Source organism: Leishmania infantum, chromosome 27, assembly GCF_000002875.2.
Source record: "Leishmania infantum JPCM5 genome chromosome 27".
NCBI classification, from domain to species: domain Eukaryota; phylum Euglenozoa; class Kinetoplastea; order Trypanosomatida; family Trypanosomatidae; genus Leishmania; species Leishmania infantum.
This window is the reverse complement of record NC_009411.2, coordinates 124918-141202: the sequence shown is the minus strand read 5'-3', so window position 1 is coordinate 141202 and position 16285 is coordinate 124918. Positions and strand designations below refer to the sequence as shown.

General features: G+C 59.8%; 4 protein-coding genes across 4 annotated transcripts; all 4 read right to left on the bottom strand.

Annotated features, from left to right (window-relative positions):
* Window positions 1–4051: 4051 nt before the first annotated feature.
* putative ABCD1 (ATP-binding cassette protein subfamily D, member 1) lies at window positions 4052–6118 on the bottom strand (the record flags this gene model as incomplete). The annotated part of the gene is made up of 1 exon (XM_001466279.1): window positions 4052–6118. One exon carries the CDS (start codon window positions 6116–6118, stop codon window positions 4052–4054), a length of 2067 nt encoding a protein of 688 aa, XP_001466316.1.
* A 2476-nt stretch (window positions 6119–8594) lies between these two features.
* Window positions 8595–10457, bottom strand: LINJ_27_0470 (conserved hypothetical protein; the record flags this gene model as incomplete). The annotated part of the gene is made up of 1 exon (XM_001466278.1): window positions 8595–10457. The coding sequence occupies one exon, from the start codon at window positions 10455–10457 to the stop codon at window positions 8595–8597; it is 1863 nt and encodes a 620-aa protein (XP_001466315.1).
* A 979-nt stretch (window positions 10458–11436) lies between these two features.
* LINJ_27_0460 (putative RNA processing factor 1) lies at window positions 11437–12429 on the bottom strand (the record flags this gene model as incomplete). Its single annotated transcript, XM_001466277.1, has 1 exon — window positions 11437–12429. The coding sequence occupies one exon, from the start codon at window positions 12427–12429 to the stop codon at window positions 11437–11439; it is 993 nt and encodes a 330-aa protein (XP_001466314.1).
* A 1678-nt stretch (window positions 12430–14107) lies between these two features.
* LINJ_27_0450 (conserved hypothetical protein) lies at window positions 14108–15778 on the bottom strand (the record flags this gene model as incomplete). Its single annotated transcript, XM_001466276.1, has 1 exon — window positions 14108–15778. One exon carries the CDS (start codon window positions 15776–15778, stop codon window positions 14108–14110), a length of 1671 nt encoding a protein of 556 aa, XP_001466313.1.
* Window positions 15779–16285: the final 507 nt, after the last annotated feature.

Below are 16285 nucleotides of genomic sequence, written 5' to 3'. Positions count from 1 at the left end.
ATCACCCGAACTCGACAACCATTCTCGCAGGTTTGTGCCTGCGTGGGTGGGCGTATGAGTGCCCGCGCGGGTCTGGCCCTGGTGCGCCGAACGCCCGTGAAAAGCAAAGGAGAAAAGGCAGGCGCAAGATGAAAAGGAGATAGTGAGAGAGACCAGAAGAGCATCAAGCAAGCAACGTGGCATCGAGAGCGAGAACAAGAACGGCAAAAGGGGTGCAGAGATGTGCATCAACGAGGAGCATACAGGGAGAGCCAAGCACGCGGCGTCCACAGAAGTGCTCTCACGCAGCATTATCTGGCTTGGAATCCTTGAGCGATGCCGCACCCGCAGCGGCGAAGTTGACGACTCCAAAGGAGACCGGGAGAGGCACGTGGAGAAGACAGCGCATGGAGAATGCACGTCGCTCAGAGTAGGAAAAAAAAACGTCTTCACGCTTGCTGGCTATAGAGAGATGTGTTGGCGAACGAAAGCCCAGTATGCATACACGCGGTGTAGAGGCACTCGAGCGAAGTTCATTCCATGCGCTACTGCAGCTTCGCACGCACCCAAGCCAATGTCTACAAGCGCCTCCGCTTAAATATGCACAACTTCATTGCCGGTGAAAAGAGAAGTAGAGAGAGAGCACCTACGTTTTCGCCGTTGCGACTAACCAACGGCTGAAGCACACATGCAAACAAGGCGCCGCCGTCCCCTCCTCTCCTCTCTCCCGGGCATCCTTACGCTTGCCATCTTTCCCCACCCCGCCCGCGCTCAGCCTCTCTCGCCATCTGTACCCGCCTTTCGATCACGACACCCTCCGCGCACGCCTGGCGCGTCCACATGCAACGGGCGCTCCAGCTAAAATACGCATACCACGCGGTGGGTGCCGCACGCCATTGATCGGCAACCGAACAGCTTCAGTGCGCACTCTACGGCACAAGCAGACATTAAGAAAGTCAGTTATGTCAGCTGCGGAAGCGCTAGGAACACACATGAAAGAAAAAGAAAGGTCGGGGTGCATCACGCACGAACATGGGCCTATGCGCGTGGCTCCGAGTACTTGCAAGTGATGTGCTCAGATACGCTACTCACACGAGCAGCGAGCAAAACATAGGAATAAAAAAGCCTCAAGTTCACAGCCACGACTCTCGTAACAAACATCAAAGAGGATGCCCTTCCCGCTGATTCAGGTGTCTCACATCCAGTCCGCTTCCACTACGTGGCCCACTGCTCGCAAGCACACAAGGCAGCAACGCAGTGATTCGGCCATTTCACCGAAGGGAGACATTATCTTCTCCCTCGACAGGCGGTGCAGACCGCGCAAACACACGGGTATCCATCTTTTCTACGACAAGCAACTAAATTTCTGAGAATTTTCTTTTCTCTCCGAAGCCTCCGTTCTCTGTCACGGTGCATCGGAGCTTAGCTGCACTCCACGCTATGCCGGGCCCTGTCACGGGCACATCGCGTGGTGCCAAGCAGCCCTGCACACACACGCCCTACAGCAACGCGCCGGCTCAGCCATCCGAGCACGGCCCCTGCCTCATACTCCACACCACCGCCGCGCTCTGCAGGTCGCCGCACACCCGCACCCGTCACGCCGGCGCCCACCTGCTGTGCATCCCCGTAGGGGTGGCACACAGGCCCCCTCCCCCCGCACCAGAAACGGCAGTCGGGGCCGGGTGCAATGCGTTCCAGCCACGCCGACACCCTGCCTACCACATGGACGGCACAAGCGTGTTCGCTGTCGCGGGCCACCCCGACGCAACGCCACCCAGGGCCCCACCGCCGACACATCAGTGTGGCCATGCATCGCACAGACCCCCCCCCTGCCACGTCGTAGGCACTCTCGGCCCTTGTCACCACGAGAAGTGGGGCTCCGGCGCTGGCAGGGGATAGGAGGGGGGGGGAAGAGGGAGCCGCCTGGGCATACACCGCATACGGTGTGGGGTGTGCTGGGCGCTGAGGTACCACGCAGAGTGAGGGGTGTCCCTCTGGTCAGCAGGGCAGCTGTTAAAGATGCAAAAAAAAAGGAGCATCAGCATTAGTCGCTAATTGTTTGCGGGATGATGTGCAGACGGCGAGAGACACGCGCACCTGCATACGTTTATATATACACAAACCACACGCAAAAGGCGTTGCACTTTCAGTTTTCTCTTGCATCTCGGTTTTTTCGTGTGGTTACGAAGTTCTGTTTTCTTCTCTATTTTGTTTGGGTTTACGATGAGCGTTAGCGGCGAATAATTCCGGGACGCTCGGGCCGTGCCCGACGTTTTTTTTTCCTTAGTCTCGCATTCGCGCGCGTGTGTGTTTGCTGGCAAGAGAAAGAGGAAGGAGGCAAGAGAACATACGCACACGAGAAAAAAAAACGAAAAGAAATAGGTGGCTACCGATGTAAAACGTCATAGAGACCGGCCACAGACGAGAGCGGCGAGCGAGAAAACAGGGTGAAGTAAAACGGGAGTCGCGCTGCCCGGTCAATGGAGATGTTCATTGATATGGCAGCCAGTGGCACACCACGGCAGCCCATCAGCATGCAGAGAAACCAACACACACATCCGCACGAGAGTGCAAGATGATTGCACCTCCTGCCAGAAAGAAAGGTAGACGTACGACTCTTGCCAGCACCCATGCATCCCTCCTTTATCGTCTTCTTCCCGTTCCGCTCAGCTCTACTCTGGTCGCTCACAGGCCGCGCGCCGATAATCGAGCTCTGCGAACGGAAGCCCTTTGCACCCACACTTATCGCGCAGCAAATCTGCACCGATCTCTCTTCCCTTTTTCTTTTTTGATGCGCCTCTGCTCACCACCGAGACGACAAAGAAAAAGGCGAAGAGCAGCTAAAAAAAAAAATAAGACACATCTGCACGGAGGCACGAAGCCACCCACCACCAACAATGGAAAACAGCGACAAGGGGGGAAGATAAGCAACGGAAGGCAGCAGTGGCAGAGCGTGTGCGCGTGTGCGGAAGATAGGGATACATGAGGTGAAGGGAGAGTCAGGAACACAGCCACTAGCACACAGGAAGGAGAGGGGCAAAGGTAGACACACGCACGCACACACGCCTGTGCGCGGGCACAGAACACGTAAGTAGTTATAAAAATTTGAAGGGAGGGAAAAAGAGAAAAAGAAAAAAAAGCGGCACGCACATGAACGTGTGTGTGTGTGTGCGTATGTTCTTTGCTGCTGCTGTTGGTGGCGGTGCGGGGAGGAAGGAAGGGGGAGGGGGAGCGAGAGACGTCTGGCGTGAACAACGGAAGGGAGGCCAACCCATAAAAACCTCTAAACTGAAACGAAAAAAAAAACAAGAAAACAAAACACGACGGTGGTGGAGGAAAAAGGGGGAGAAAAAGGGCTGTGCTCATGCAAGTGATCTGCCCTGGGCTATTCTCAGTGGGGAGGGGAAGGGAGACGGGTTTATGTAAGTGGATGCGGGCGTTGCGTGACAATGCACATGCCTGCCTGCGAGTGGCATGTATGTGGAGCTATTTCCTGCCCTCGCTCCTCTGAGGTCCGAGAAAGAGGAAGAGAGGGAGGGGGCAAAGGCGAGAGAAGGGCGGTAGCGAGCCAAACAATCGCGTTGGCGTCCCCTACCGTCCGCCCACCCACCCCACACACACGCCACGACAAAGAGAGCAGCGAAGAGACGTAAACAAGAAAGCAGAAAGCAAGACAACGGAGAGAGCAGAGGGGAGTGATGGCCGACTCTCTCACAACCTCACAACAGCAAAGGCAAACATCAAAGAACGCAGAGACATCGCACCACAGCGGCAAAGGGAAAACGAGTTAGCAACGCGAAACAACAGCAGCCGGTGTGCCGCGACCGAGTCGTGGACGTTGAAGCAGTAAAGCGCGCGCGCACCTTCGACATGTGTGTGTGTGTGTGCTGCGTTGCCGACGGGAAGGGGGAGGCCTTGGGAAAGAGAGTACAGAGGATAGCAAAGCCGTCGTGACTGTCAGTGCGTGCTATGACGAGTGGGGAAAGCGAACGCACTCCTCACCGGCTTTACCGTCTCTCCTCTAATCGCAATATACAGCACGTCGCGGCTGCCATCTGTCCCACGTCTGCGTCTACACAACTGCATTCTCCGTCTCGACACGTTCGCCGATCTTCACCGGATTGCGCACCTTCTCCACTGTCCACTTGCCGCCGTGGACGATGCGGAGGATGTTTGTGTGGTGCCGAATAACGACGTCGCGGTGGGTGACGGAGATCATGCGCACATTCATGCGGCGCAGGTGGTTGAGCACATCCTGCTCCGTGTCGTCCATCATGGACGTTGCCTCATCTAGAATGGCCACGGGCGTCTCCTTTGTACGATCCATGCGCAGCACATGAAAGAAGACGCGTGCCATGCTGATGCGCTCCTTTTGACCACCACTGAGGCTGCTCCAGTCGTACGACTCATCGGTGTTGCTCAGGTCAAGGCCCATGACGGCGCTGTCGTAGCCACCAATGACGCACACGACCGTCTGCGCACCAGCCATTTCTACAGCCTCACTGATGGCAGCGCGAATCTCCGGCGTCGGCGCCTCTACGGCATCGGGGAAGCAGATCTGCTCGTACAAGGTGCACTGTGGAGCCATGTAGCTGTGCTGTGGCGACAAGAAGAAGCGCACAGATGTGTCTTGGGAGAGCACGCCGGACTTTGGCATCCACAAGCCGCACAGCATGCGCAACAGCGAGGTCTTGCCGCAGCCGTTCTCGCCGATAATAACCCAGTCCTCGTCGCTGCGGAACTCCACGCTCATGTTAGAGAACAGCTGCTGCCCTGCCGGCGACTCCAGCACGACGTGCTCCATCTTGACAAGCGGGAACGTCTTCGCATCGGGAGCGTGGGCGATGCTCTTCATCTGCGTGTACACGAGCGGTGCACCGGGCAGAGACGCGTAGTTGGTGTTCTGGCGAGAGTGAATGAAGGTGCCGGCCGCGATGCTCTCCAGCGTATTGTCAAACTCCGACATCTTCGTCGCAAACTCCGTCAAGTGCGAGAGCTCGCGAAAGTTCACGACGAAGTCCTTCACGCTGGAGTTGAGATCCTCAATTAGCTGAATCTCGAGGTAGACGGCGTTGATCGAGCGATGGTAGGGCGAGCGGCGCGCCCCGGCGAAGGTGACGCACTGCGCCACTACCGTCATGAAGGTCGAGAAAGCTGACTCCATCATCTCGAAGTTGCCCTTCGCGAGGGCCATGTGATCGAGCGACTCCTTGAGCTTCGCGAGCGAGATGTCCAGCTGCCTGAGTATGTACTTACCAGCGCCGTGCATGGCAATGCTCTCCACGTTGTTCAAGTAGTTTGTGAGCATGCGGCGGTAGTCATCCTCGCGCGAGAGCAGCTGGGAGTGGATACGGCCCAATGCTGGAGCGGCACGGCGCAGCACAAACACTGCGGTGGTGGCGATACTGCTCATCATGAGGGCCGACTTCAATCCCGCCTGCTCCACGAGCGCCGCCATAGACGTCACACACCCCAGCGCAGGCAGCACAAAGTAGTACGGCAGCTCCGCGAAGTGCTCGGCGAACTCGCCACAGTAGGTCGAGATGGCTGTGTCGGCCGCCTCCAGACGGCTGTCCAGCATGGTTCCCTGGTAGTACACAAGACGGTTGTAGAAGCGCCGCTGAAAGGTGCTACTGAGGCGCTCGCGATAGCACCCAATCAGCCACGGTCGCAGGCCTTCAATGGCGCCGCTCGTCATGCCAGCGGTAAGGCCCACGGCAATGCGAGCTATAACTTTGCTCACGAACCGCGGCAGCCGCTCCGACGGCACGCCGTGCAGCATGGCGGCCAGCACCTCACCATTCGCCTTGGACACCCACACGCGCAGAACGGCTTTGACGGCAAACAGCAGGATGAAGATGACGGAACCGGCGCTCTCACGGCAGCGCCACGTTGGCAGGGCGATCCGGGCAATCTGAAAAAATCGGTGGCAAAGATCCCAGGTCACCTGCGTGTCGTCCTCTGTGTGCACTGTGGAGATGGTTTGACCGTACAGACGTAGATGGTAGCGCTGCGTCAGGAGGGCCAACGCGAATACAGCAGAAGTGCACGCTACCACGAGCCGATGGACGAGCGGCATCGAGTACACGGCAGTAGAAACGGAGCCCGACTTCTGGAGATCAGAATAAGGGCGCGGCATTGAAAATTCCACAGGCGCTGCGCCACTTGCGTGTATGCGTACAATGCAAGGAGAAGTGCAACGAAGCTTGTGCGTCCCAGCACGCCGCTCGAAACCCACTGGAACACTCGGTCGAAAGAGAAAAGAAAGAAAGGAAGCCGTAGATACGTGTACTACGCCTTCTAGGAAGCACAAGAGAGAGAGGACCACGGAAGACACAACAACCAAACAGCACGCGAGGAAAAGAGGGATGGCACGGATAAATCGCCTGTAGCAGTGGCAGGGGAGAGAAGATGTGGTCAGGACGACCAGTGTCGATGGCGGTCAGCACAGCATCTGACGAGGCGCGTGCAAAACAATTCAAACCGATACATACAAAACGCACGCTCGTGCCTGCGCGCCTGTTTTCTCTTTTATGTTTTTTTTTTGTTTTCATGCTGTCCATTCTCTGTCACGGTGCATCGGAGCTTAGCTGCACTCCACGCTATGCCGGGCCCTGTCACGGGCACATCGCGTGGTGCCAAGCAGCCCTGCACACACACGCCCTACAGCAACGCGCCGGCTCAGCCATCCGAGCACGGCCCCTGCCTCATACTCCACACCACCGCCGCGCTCTGCAGGTCGCCTCACACCCGCACCCGTCACGCCGGCGCCCACCTGCTGTGCATCCCCGTAGGGGTGGCACACAGGCCCCCTCCCCCCGCACCAGAAACGGCAGTCGGGGCCGGGTGCAATGCGTTCCAGCCACGCCGACACCCTGCCTACCACATGGACGGCACAAGCGTGTTCGCTGTCGCGGGCCACCCCGACGCAACGCCACCCAGGGCCCCACCGCCGACACATCAGTGTGGCTATGCATCGCACAGACTCCCCCCCCTGCCACGTCGTAGGCACTCTCGGCCCTTGTCGCCACGAGAAGTGGGGCTCCGGCGCTGGCAGGGGATAGGAGGGGGGGGAAGAGGGAGCCGCCTGGGCATACACCGCATACGGTGTGGGGTGTGCTGGGCGCTGAGGTACCACGCAGAGTGAGGGGTGCCCCTCTCTTCATCACGAAATGAACGGTGCGAAAACGGCACAACCGAAAGATCGACAGCAGGAGAACGAAAGGAAGCGAGCAGGCGCACACAGGCAGAGAACATCTCGAAGAGGAAAAGCAGGCAAGTGTGTGTGTGCGGCGGTTTCTTGTCCAGAATGCCGTGGTGAAGCCATTTCGACAACTCGGAGTACGGCGGTGCACTGGGTGTGATGTTCGATGCCGTTGAGCGACCGCGCAGCGCGCGGTGCGTGCGGCCAAAGATGAGGAAGAAACAAGCAAAAGATGGAGGGCTTTCGCTGTCGAGTCGTGGGTGGTAGTTTTTAGCTTGCGTGTGAGCCGGGTGTCTCGAAGTTGATGCATTACGGAGACACTCGATCGGAACGCGTGGTGCCTCCACCTGTTTTTTCTTCGTTTTCCTCGCTCGGTTTCGAGTCCGAGAAGCGGTGAGTGTCAGAGTGGAACTCACGTGACGCTCCAATCACGGCGGTGGAAAGACAGCCTATTCGCTCAGTGTATGGTATGTGTGTACATCACGCACACCAAAGCAGGTGAGGGAGGAAGGGAGGCCGATGGGCGTTGCGGTGTGCGTCCGCGACACGGGAGGGACGCGAGTGGATGGAAGTGGAGGTGACAAACGGCGAATGTTCACGCGTGGAAGTATAGAGCGGGGCTTCGCATGTGTTTGGGTTTATAGAAAGAAGGCAGAAGTCGCGGCGTGAAATCACGCATGCTCCAGCCGGCTTCGAATGAGAAGAGGAAGGGAGGCAGAGACGGTGCGTGACGAAGAGTTAGGGAAGCGAAAACAGAAGGGGGTGGCTAGCTGTGCAATAGCGGGGTGTCAAATTTGAGGAACGCACGTGTGGCTTTAGAGAGAGACGGCGCGCTTTTGTTTTCCCGGTGCCGTGCCCTCCCAATGTGCCTTGCGTGGCTCCGCGTGGCAGTATGCCACGTGTACGCGCCGCCGTATCGTGGTAGGGGCAGCGAGTACTCGAGCCGTCGCACGAAAAGGGCCGCGCACGCGCGAATGCAACGCGCGCAGAGTTACACACGCACGGTGCGCGCCGGGTCGGCTAGTATGGCGAGCTACTTGGCGAACAGCCGAAATGTTGTCAACATCGCGTTTCGGTGTTCGACTCCGCCTTCACTTCCTCCCTTCCCCGCCTTCGCCACGGGAGTGCACGTCTGCCCTGCCCCGTCATTGCCCGCCGTCCATGCACACAGACACGTACACGAGGACGGAAAAGCGGGAGAAAGCGCACGTCAGGGCGGGGGGAAGGGGTGGTGGCAGGGGGAGATCCAGGCAAGACAGGAGGCGCACGACATGAGCGCCCAATCCAGTGTGAGGAAGAGAGCCGCTGAGGATGTCACCGCCGTCGCCCTCACCCCGTCACGGCGCAGGAGCCAACCTGCCTTTCACAGCAATAAAGCCAAAAGAGAGAACAACGGAACGCGACGCTGCGGCTACCGGCGTGGTGAGCACATGGCGGTAGCTTTTAGCGAGAAGGGCGTGGAAAAGAGGTCGCTTGCCGATGATGTGGAGCGTAGGGACGGCTCATAGTGGGAAAGCGGCTTCCGCGCATCGTAGTTGCGCGGCGTGAGGGGCGGCGCCGCAAAGGCGTCCTCAGAGCAGCTGTCAGGACTGGCATCGCACGGGCTCAAGCACCCTTCCGTCCCGCCATCCCCGCTGCACAGCGGCGACGCTGAGCTGCCGGTATTCTGCGCGTCTACCACGATCCGCTCAAAAGGCATGCACGGGCGAGAGGTGTGACTGTTGCCCATCAAAGCAGCAGAGAGGGACGCGGACTGGTAAGAAAGGTCCGGCGCCACCAAAGAAGGCTGCATCTGAGGGGAGCGGTGGGGCTGCACCACCGCTGACTGGACAGTCCCCTTGCCGTCCGCCGCACCAACCGAGGGCGGCAAAGCCAGAGAGGTGCGCTTGTTCGTTTTTCCGCGGCCGGCAGCGCCGCTGTTGATCTGTCGATGCCTTGCGCCGCCACTGCCACTGCCACTCGCGTTCTTCGCGATGCCCCTATCCCTCTTGGGTGGCTTCAACTTTCGGTTGGCCGCCACCCGCTTTGCCTCCGCGCTCAGCGGGGACTGCATCTCGCCGATGAGCTGCAGTCGGCGCTGGTTCTCCGCACCGGAGTCCCTTTCCGCGGTATCGAGGTCCATGAAGCACAGCTTAAGCGCTCTGTTGTTGTTGTCCACAGTTGCGATGCCCTTGTAGTACTGCTCGCTGATGGTGGGAAGGAGTCGCATGTAGTTACTCAGCAGCTGCGCCAGTGGCGCGTACGTCTCGACAGCCGCGTCTGTCGTGCTGGGCGGATGCGGAAGCGAAGGCGACGCATTAGAAACTGAGTTTGGCGGCGACAAGGTGGAGTCGCATGTGCTCAGAGGAGGGAATCGCTCTGAATATTCAGGCGCCACCGTCTCGCTGCGCGAGGCGCCAACAGCTTTCGCCGAGCGCTCTAGCAACACGTCCCCATTGATGCAGTGCGCGGAGGTCTCTACGCGAGGCGGGCCTGGGCTGAGCGGTGGCAGCGCGGTCTGACCGCCGTTTGAGGAAGAGAATGAGTCGTTGGCCACGCGGCTGCCGGGCTTGCGTGCGTGCGTTTGCAGCGTGCCTAGCGAAGTCGGTTTGTGGTGCTCCTTCGGCGAGCGCTTCAGTGACCTTTCCTTGGCGCCGTCGCGGTAGTGGTCAAGTTTGAGAGCAATGAAACGCCAGCACGGGTCCCAGCGGCTGTGCTCATCGTGTGTGATGGCGATACCCAGCTTTATGTCAAGCAGCTCGTGCCCGAGGGCCTCGTACTCGTGCTTGTAGTCCATCACTACATCAAAGAGGGAGTGATACGCTAGTGGCTTGTACATGAGCGTGGGCTTGCGGCTGAGCCCGAGGGCACCGTAGAGAGCTGGAGTGGAGCGGGTGCGGAGGACGAGGACGATGTGGCGGTAGAAGTGGCCGTTCGCCTCCGACTTGAAGGAGAGTGGAATGCGGTCGATGTCGCGCAGCGTCTGGGTGTAGTGCAGTGCCACAAAGGTTGCCTCAAGGCAGCGGATGGGCAGTGCCTCGCACAGCACCTCCTTCGCCGTAAACAGGATGCTCTGAAGCGAGCGGTGTTTTTCTAAGGAGAAGAAGGTGCGGGGCAGGTGGTTGTAGCTGAGGATGCTAATCTGCTTCTGAATGAATGGGACCTGCTCCGCGGAAGGGCGATCGCGAGGAATAGCCGTCTCGCTTGGCCGCGGAGGGTCTGGTAAGTCTTCCTGATCATGAAAAGGGTTCTGCTGACTCAGCTGCTCCACAATGGCCAGCACTTTATCCGACATCACCGCGGCATGAAGGCGTGCCTGCGAGCGTTTGTGTGCACTTGAGCTTGCGCCTGTGGGTGCAAGGTTGTTGTGTGTGTGGGGGGGGGGGGGAAGAGGGAAGGGGGGCGAGTCAGTGAACGACTCACGGAGCAGAGGAAAAAGGTAGAGCCCTCGATGGGCTCGACGTCGCCCGCAGCTGTGGTCGACCACGAAAGCCGCTACAATGGTCCTTTGGTGTTTCGCAAGCGCGCTTTCGAGTCAGGAACATGCTTGAGAATACGGGAAGAGCAGAAGAAGGGACGGAAAGACAGATTGATGCGATGAGGTGACCCGCAGCGAGAGCGTAGGGAATGGGCGAGGCGCAGCGCGTCGAAAAAAAAAAAGCGCCATCATCGTAATGACATCATGGAATGTCATCAGCCAGGGAGAGGGGGGTCCCCTGTAGGTCGAAAACCGAATTGTAAAGACGCGCGTAGCGCGGTTCGACCGTATTGGTGCACACAAGGCGCGGATGTGCCGACCAGGTATGACGCCGGACCGTCCTTTCGTTCTTCCGCACTCCGTCTGTCGTTCACGTCCGCCCTTCGCTCGTGCACAATAAGAGCGGCATGCTTTCGTTTTCTTGCGCTCTTCTCTCGCCTGTTTGTACGGAGGCGAGGGGAGGGTACAGGTCATCCTCGTCTCCCTGCTGCTGCCGCAGCACCCGCACACGCCGCACGGCGCCGGCGCCATCTTCCCGGCTTCCTCCTTCGCGTGTATTTCGTTTACGTTATGGTTGTTTGCTTGACGTGTAAGAGGGGGGTTGGAGGGAGTGGGTGTAAGGAGCACGGCAGTGCCTCCCCCCTCCACTCCACTCCCGCGTTAATCGTGTTTAATATGACGCCCCTTTACACGCACGCACACACGCTCCTGCTGCTTCCTCGTCGACGGAGTGAGCGCGAGCTGCAGTGCGTGCGTCTCTCAGACTACGTCCATGGGTGTGTGTGTTCCTGCGCGCCTACATGTACCACTCGAGGGTGTCGGCGTCGTGCTCCTTCTTGCGGTACCACTCGTACTCGCCAAACTGCCGGTCGAACGTGCCCGACTGCAGCGATAGGAGGCGCAGCGTGAAGCGCGGGCCCATCTCCTGCAGACGCACCGCCTCAAGGCCGTCGAAGATGTAGCGGTGAGTGCGGAGAAATATGTAGTCGCGCTGATTGTGAAACGTCGCGACGGCGCGGCCAGCGTAGTCTCGAGTGGCGGGAAAGAGACACTCCAGCATGCGGGAGATGCGGCGTCCGAGTCGCGTGTCAAAGTTCTTGAAGATGAGCTCCGGGTAGTGCTCCGTCCGCGGCGCAGGGTCCTCCAGCTGGGTGTAGCTTAAAAAGTTGGAAACGCGAAAGGTGGCCGTCGGCCCCTCGGGGAGGTGCGAGACGATCAAGTTGTACGGCTCCTTAATGCGATCCGTCACGACAAGGAGGTCTGTGAACTCGCGATTGCAGCAGAACAGAGTAATCTCCTTCAGTGTGTACGACTTGCGCGGGCGGTAGATGCTGTTGGGCACCAGCCACAGGAGCTCCTTTACGAGCTGCTTGGTGCGGAAGCACGGGTGCTCGCCAGTGGTGATGAGTGTCTTGGGGTTCTTGCGGTCGCGAAAGAATGCAGCAAACTCGTCGTCGGCCTCGTCATTGATGATCTCAGCGTCTTCCTTGTTCTCAACGATGGTGACATCGGCTCTGCGCTTGCGCTCCTTCGTTTTGGGGGTCGCCTTGACAGGTGCCTTATCTTTGAGGTGGCGGCGTTCGTTTTCGCGAGACTCGCGACGCGCTCGCTTCGTGTCCTTCTTCTGCTTCAAGATCTCAGTGAAGAGCTGCGACTTACGAATCGGTTGCTGTGTGTTGCGGTAACGCTCCAGCAACGCCGGGTCCACCTCCTGCGCCTTGCTCTCCAGCACGTGCTGCCTCTTCGCGTACGGGCGCGTGCTGCGCTTCGATCGCGCGCCTTTGCCCATCCCGCCGACGGCGAACGAGAAATAGCAGGTGATGCCGTCAAAGAGCGAAAGAAAAGACGGGGCGTGCGGCTCGTGCGGAGGACACGCGTGGGCGCTGCGCGCGTGTGTCGGCCCCTTCCCCGCGATAAGAGAACGACGCCCGAGTCACAGCGACAAAACACACACAAACAAAAAAAGGAAAGGCGAAAGGTTCACACTCCACCTGGGTGACGCTCTCTCTATCAGCGCACGCAAACAGGGTAGCCCGACACGCACACGTACGGCGCACGAGCTTGCGCAGTAGCAAGCTACGGTGCCTTGTACCCACTACAAGTCTTCACTGTAAGAGAGAAGAACGAGTTAGGATGCGACAACGGTGAGCAGCGAGTGCGGAGGCCACCGCAGTGGAGGACTGAAAGGTGCTCACGGAGCAGGATGGACGTGCCGCACACAAACAAACAAACACACACACGCCCCGAAACGAGCAAAAGATGGGCAGGCGGGAATGCGACAGACAGTGAGAGCGAGTGCGGCATGAGCGGTGGATCAGTGGAGTCGGCAAAACGGAGAACGGTGAGCATGATTGTGGCAATTGCATGGCAGGTGCGTGCGGCTCGGCATCGCCCCAAGGTGGGTCGCAGACCCGCGCAAGAGAAAAGAACGGCTACACACACGGGAGCGTTCCCTGCATCCGCTCCGCCGACGGGTTTGTGGAAGAAGGTGGCCGAGAAGGAGTCATACTTTCCATTATGTAAGCCTCGAACACCTTCGCGAAGACGGAACCCAGCAACGTACGTTCGTGCACCAAAGGATAGTCTTTTTCCATCGGTTTGCTTTCTTACTGCCCTTTGCGAATGCCCTGCTGACCAGAGGGACACCCCTCACTCTGCGTGGTACCTCAGCGCCCAGCACACCGCACACCGTATGCGGTGTATGCTCAGGCAGCTCCCTCTCTCCCCCGCCCCCTCCTATCCCCTGCCAGCGCCGGAGCCCCACTTCTCGTGGTGACAAGGGCCGAGAGTGCCTACGACGTGGCAAGGGGGGGGTCTGTGCGATGCATGGCCACACTGATGTGTCGGCGGTGGGGCCCTGGGTGGCGTTGCGTCGGGGTGGCCCGCGACAGCGAACACGCTTGTGCCGTCCATGTGGTAGGCAGGGTGTCGGCGTGGCTGGAACGCATTGCACCCGGCCCCGACTGCCGTTGCTGGTGCGGGGGGAGGGGGCCTGTGTGCCACCCCTACGGGGATGCACAGCAGGTGGGCGCCGGCGTGACGGGTGCGGGTGTGAGGCGACCTGCAGAGCGCGGCGGTGGTGTGGAGTATGAGGCAGGGGCCGTGCTCGGATGGCTGAGCCGGCGCGTTGCTGTAGGGCGTGTGTGTGCAGGGCTGCTTGGCACCACGCGATGTGCCCGTGACAGGGCCCGGCATAGCGTGGAGTGCAGCTAAGCTCCGATGCACCGTGACAGAGAATGGACAGCATGAAAGGAATCAATTCTGTGAGTACGCGGTGTTCTGTGATGCACGCGTGTCCTTTACCCGATGCTTCCGACGCGTGCCGGCCTGCGTGCCTATGCCTGCACAGGCGTGAAAGTCTCAGGAAGGAAAGCAGCCACGGCGGCAGAGCTGGGCACCTCCTAGCACCCATCAGCGTCACCACCACCTCTGGGCACTAGCCCGTCCACCGCGATTTCGGCATCACCTCAGTTGCGCAACTGGTACTTTCGCCCCTTGAACTCTGCATGCTCCTTGAGTGCCACCTTGAGAACGGCCTCGTAATTGGCCGCGTCCCTGTACTCTCGCATCGCCGGGTGGTGCTGTATCTCCGCCCGCGTGAGAGGGCTCACGGCCAGCGCCGAGACGAGGGCTCGGTGGAAGGCGGCTATTGCTGCATCGCCAGTTATCCTCAACGGTGCTCTCTGCGGCGGCTGCGACGACGACGGAAGGCTCACGAAGTCGTTGGCAGCGCCACTGATGCCGCGCGACGGTGCCTCGTGGAGGCCTTGCCGGAGCTGCGCATCGGTGCGATCCGTGACGAGACGGTCGCGCTCATGCTGCAGGGAACGAAAATATGGCACATCACCGGCAAAACCGCTTGCTACGCGGCTGCCGTGCACCACCACGAATGGGTTGAAGGTGGACGTCACGTGAACCACCTGTAGGTCAGCGGTGATGTTGCGAGCCTCGCTCACCGTGCAGCATTCCGCAAGGGGCACATCGCAAAGCGCAGGGGTCAGGAAATGCTGTCGGACGAGCGTGTCAAGCTTCGCTGGAGTGAGTCCGGTGGGAGGCAGCACCACCACGCGCACCATACCCTCCTCCACACACTCACGCCAAGAGCGGGCGGGGCAGTGGGCTGAAAAGGCGGCCTGCTCCGCCGCCGCGAAACTGTCAAGCTTGCGAAAGCGAGGGCTGAGCAGGATATGCAGTTCCAGTCTCTGTAGCACGCTCGCGTGAACCCCCGTGCGTAGCTGTACGCTGGAACCGCTTGTCAAAGCCGCGTGCACGTCGCGCGCCACGCACGCCTCCGAAGCCCCCCACCCCCGACAAGCCTCCTCTACATCCGCGAAGAGCGAGTGGTACTCGGCCCATTGTCGATGCTTCTCGAGCAGACATCGCCACTGCTGCCTTGCCGCAGATGCGGTCGAGGCGGAATCGGCAGCAGCCGGAGAGCTCCGCGGCTGCGACAGCAGCTCGACGAGCCGCGTCAGCGGCGTGGTGGCAAGCTGAAGCTGCAGGATGTCCGAGACGGTGTGCGATGCCTGCTTTACCTCGGCAATCCAAGCGACAGAGTCAACGGGCTCCTCGTCGACGCGCAAGAGCACCGACGGCATCGTCGCCGCCCACGCGTCACGGCTGCGCTTCCGCACTTGCTGCACGTCGTACAGGATCGCCTGGCCTTCCATCCTCGTCTCTTTGAGGGGGTGCAGACCAGGGAGCGTGGCCTCGCGTCGAAGGATGCCGTTCGCAACGGCGACGTCGCGCGCTCTCTTCAGCGCCGTTGCGTTGTCGCCTTCCTCGCAGAGAATCAGCTGGCGCACCACGTTGACGACTTTACTGAGAGACTCGTACGCCGGCCATAAGATATGGTCCGCGTACCGCACAAAGCGCTGAACGCGCGAGTCGGCCCACAGCACGCCTCGTGCCCAGCGTAGCTCACTCAGGTGCTTTTCATGCGCGTGCCGCACCACATCATCCGGGTCCGCGATGTCCTCGACCTTGGCAAGTCGCTCCTCTTCACTGTAGACGTGCAAGAAGCAGCGGTTGCGACTGCCGCGCTCCACGATGATCTCCGCCGCTCCACTCACCACTTCGTCACGGAGTTCCTCAGGGAGGAGAAGCGGTACCTGCGTGCAGGGGGGGGAGAAGGACATGAGGAAAACACGCGCGCGTTGTGATTCCGTGCGCTCGCTTCTTCACCTCTTCCGGCCTCCGGCGGTGCGCAGAGGCAGGATGAGAATGGTGCAGCCACTTTGACGCACACGCTCCCGGCAAGGCTTTGTTGCACGCGCGCGTACACGCAGACGCGACAAACGACTTTTCCTCGAGCGTCAGCGACCGGTGTGGCTCCCAATGACGTGCTGCTCGCTGCCAAAAAAAAAAGCGGCAACGCCGCTTCTACGTTCGTGTGCAATGGTGCTCTCAGGCACAGATTCGATGTTGCCCGCTGCCGTGCAGTGAGACGGGTCTCGTGAGGTTCCTTGTGTGCGTGTAACCTTATTTTGGCCGTGCAGTGTCGTCATCGATGCTGCTGCCCGGGGCGCAGAGCAGAAAACCGTTAAAGACCCGCGCCAACGCGGCAGGCGGTAAGCGAAGAGAAAAGGGTGAAGAAAAGCAGGCAGCAGTGAGGGCTGTGCAAATTCAACGGTGGGTGCGAAGAA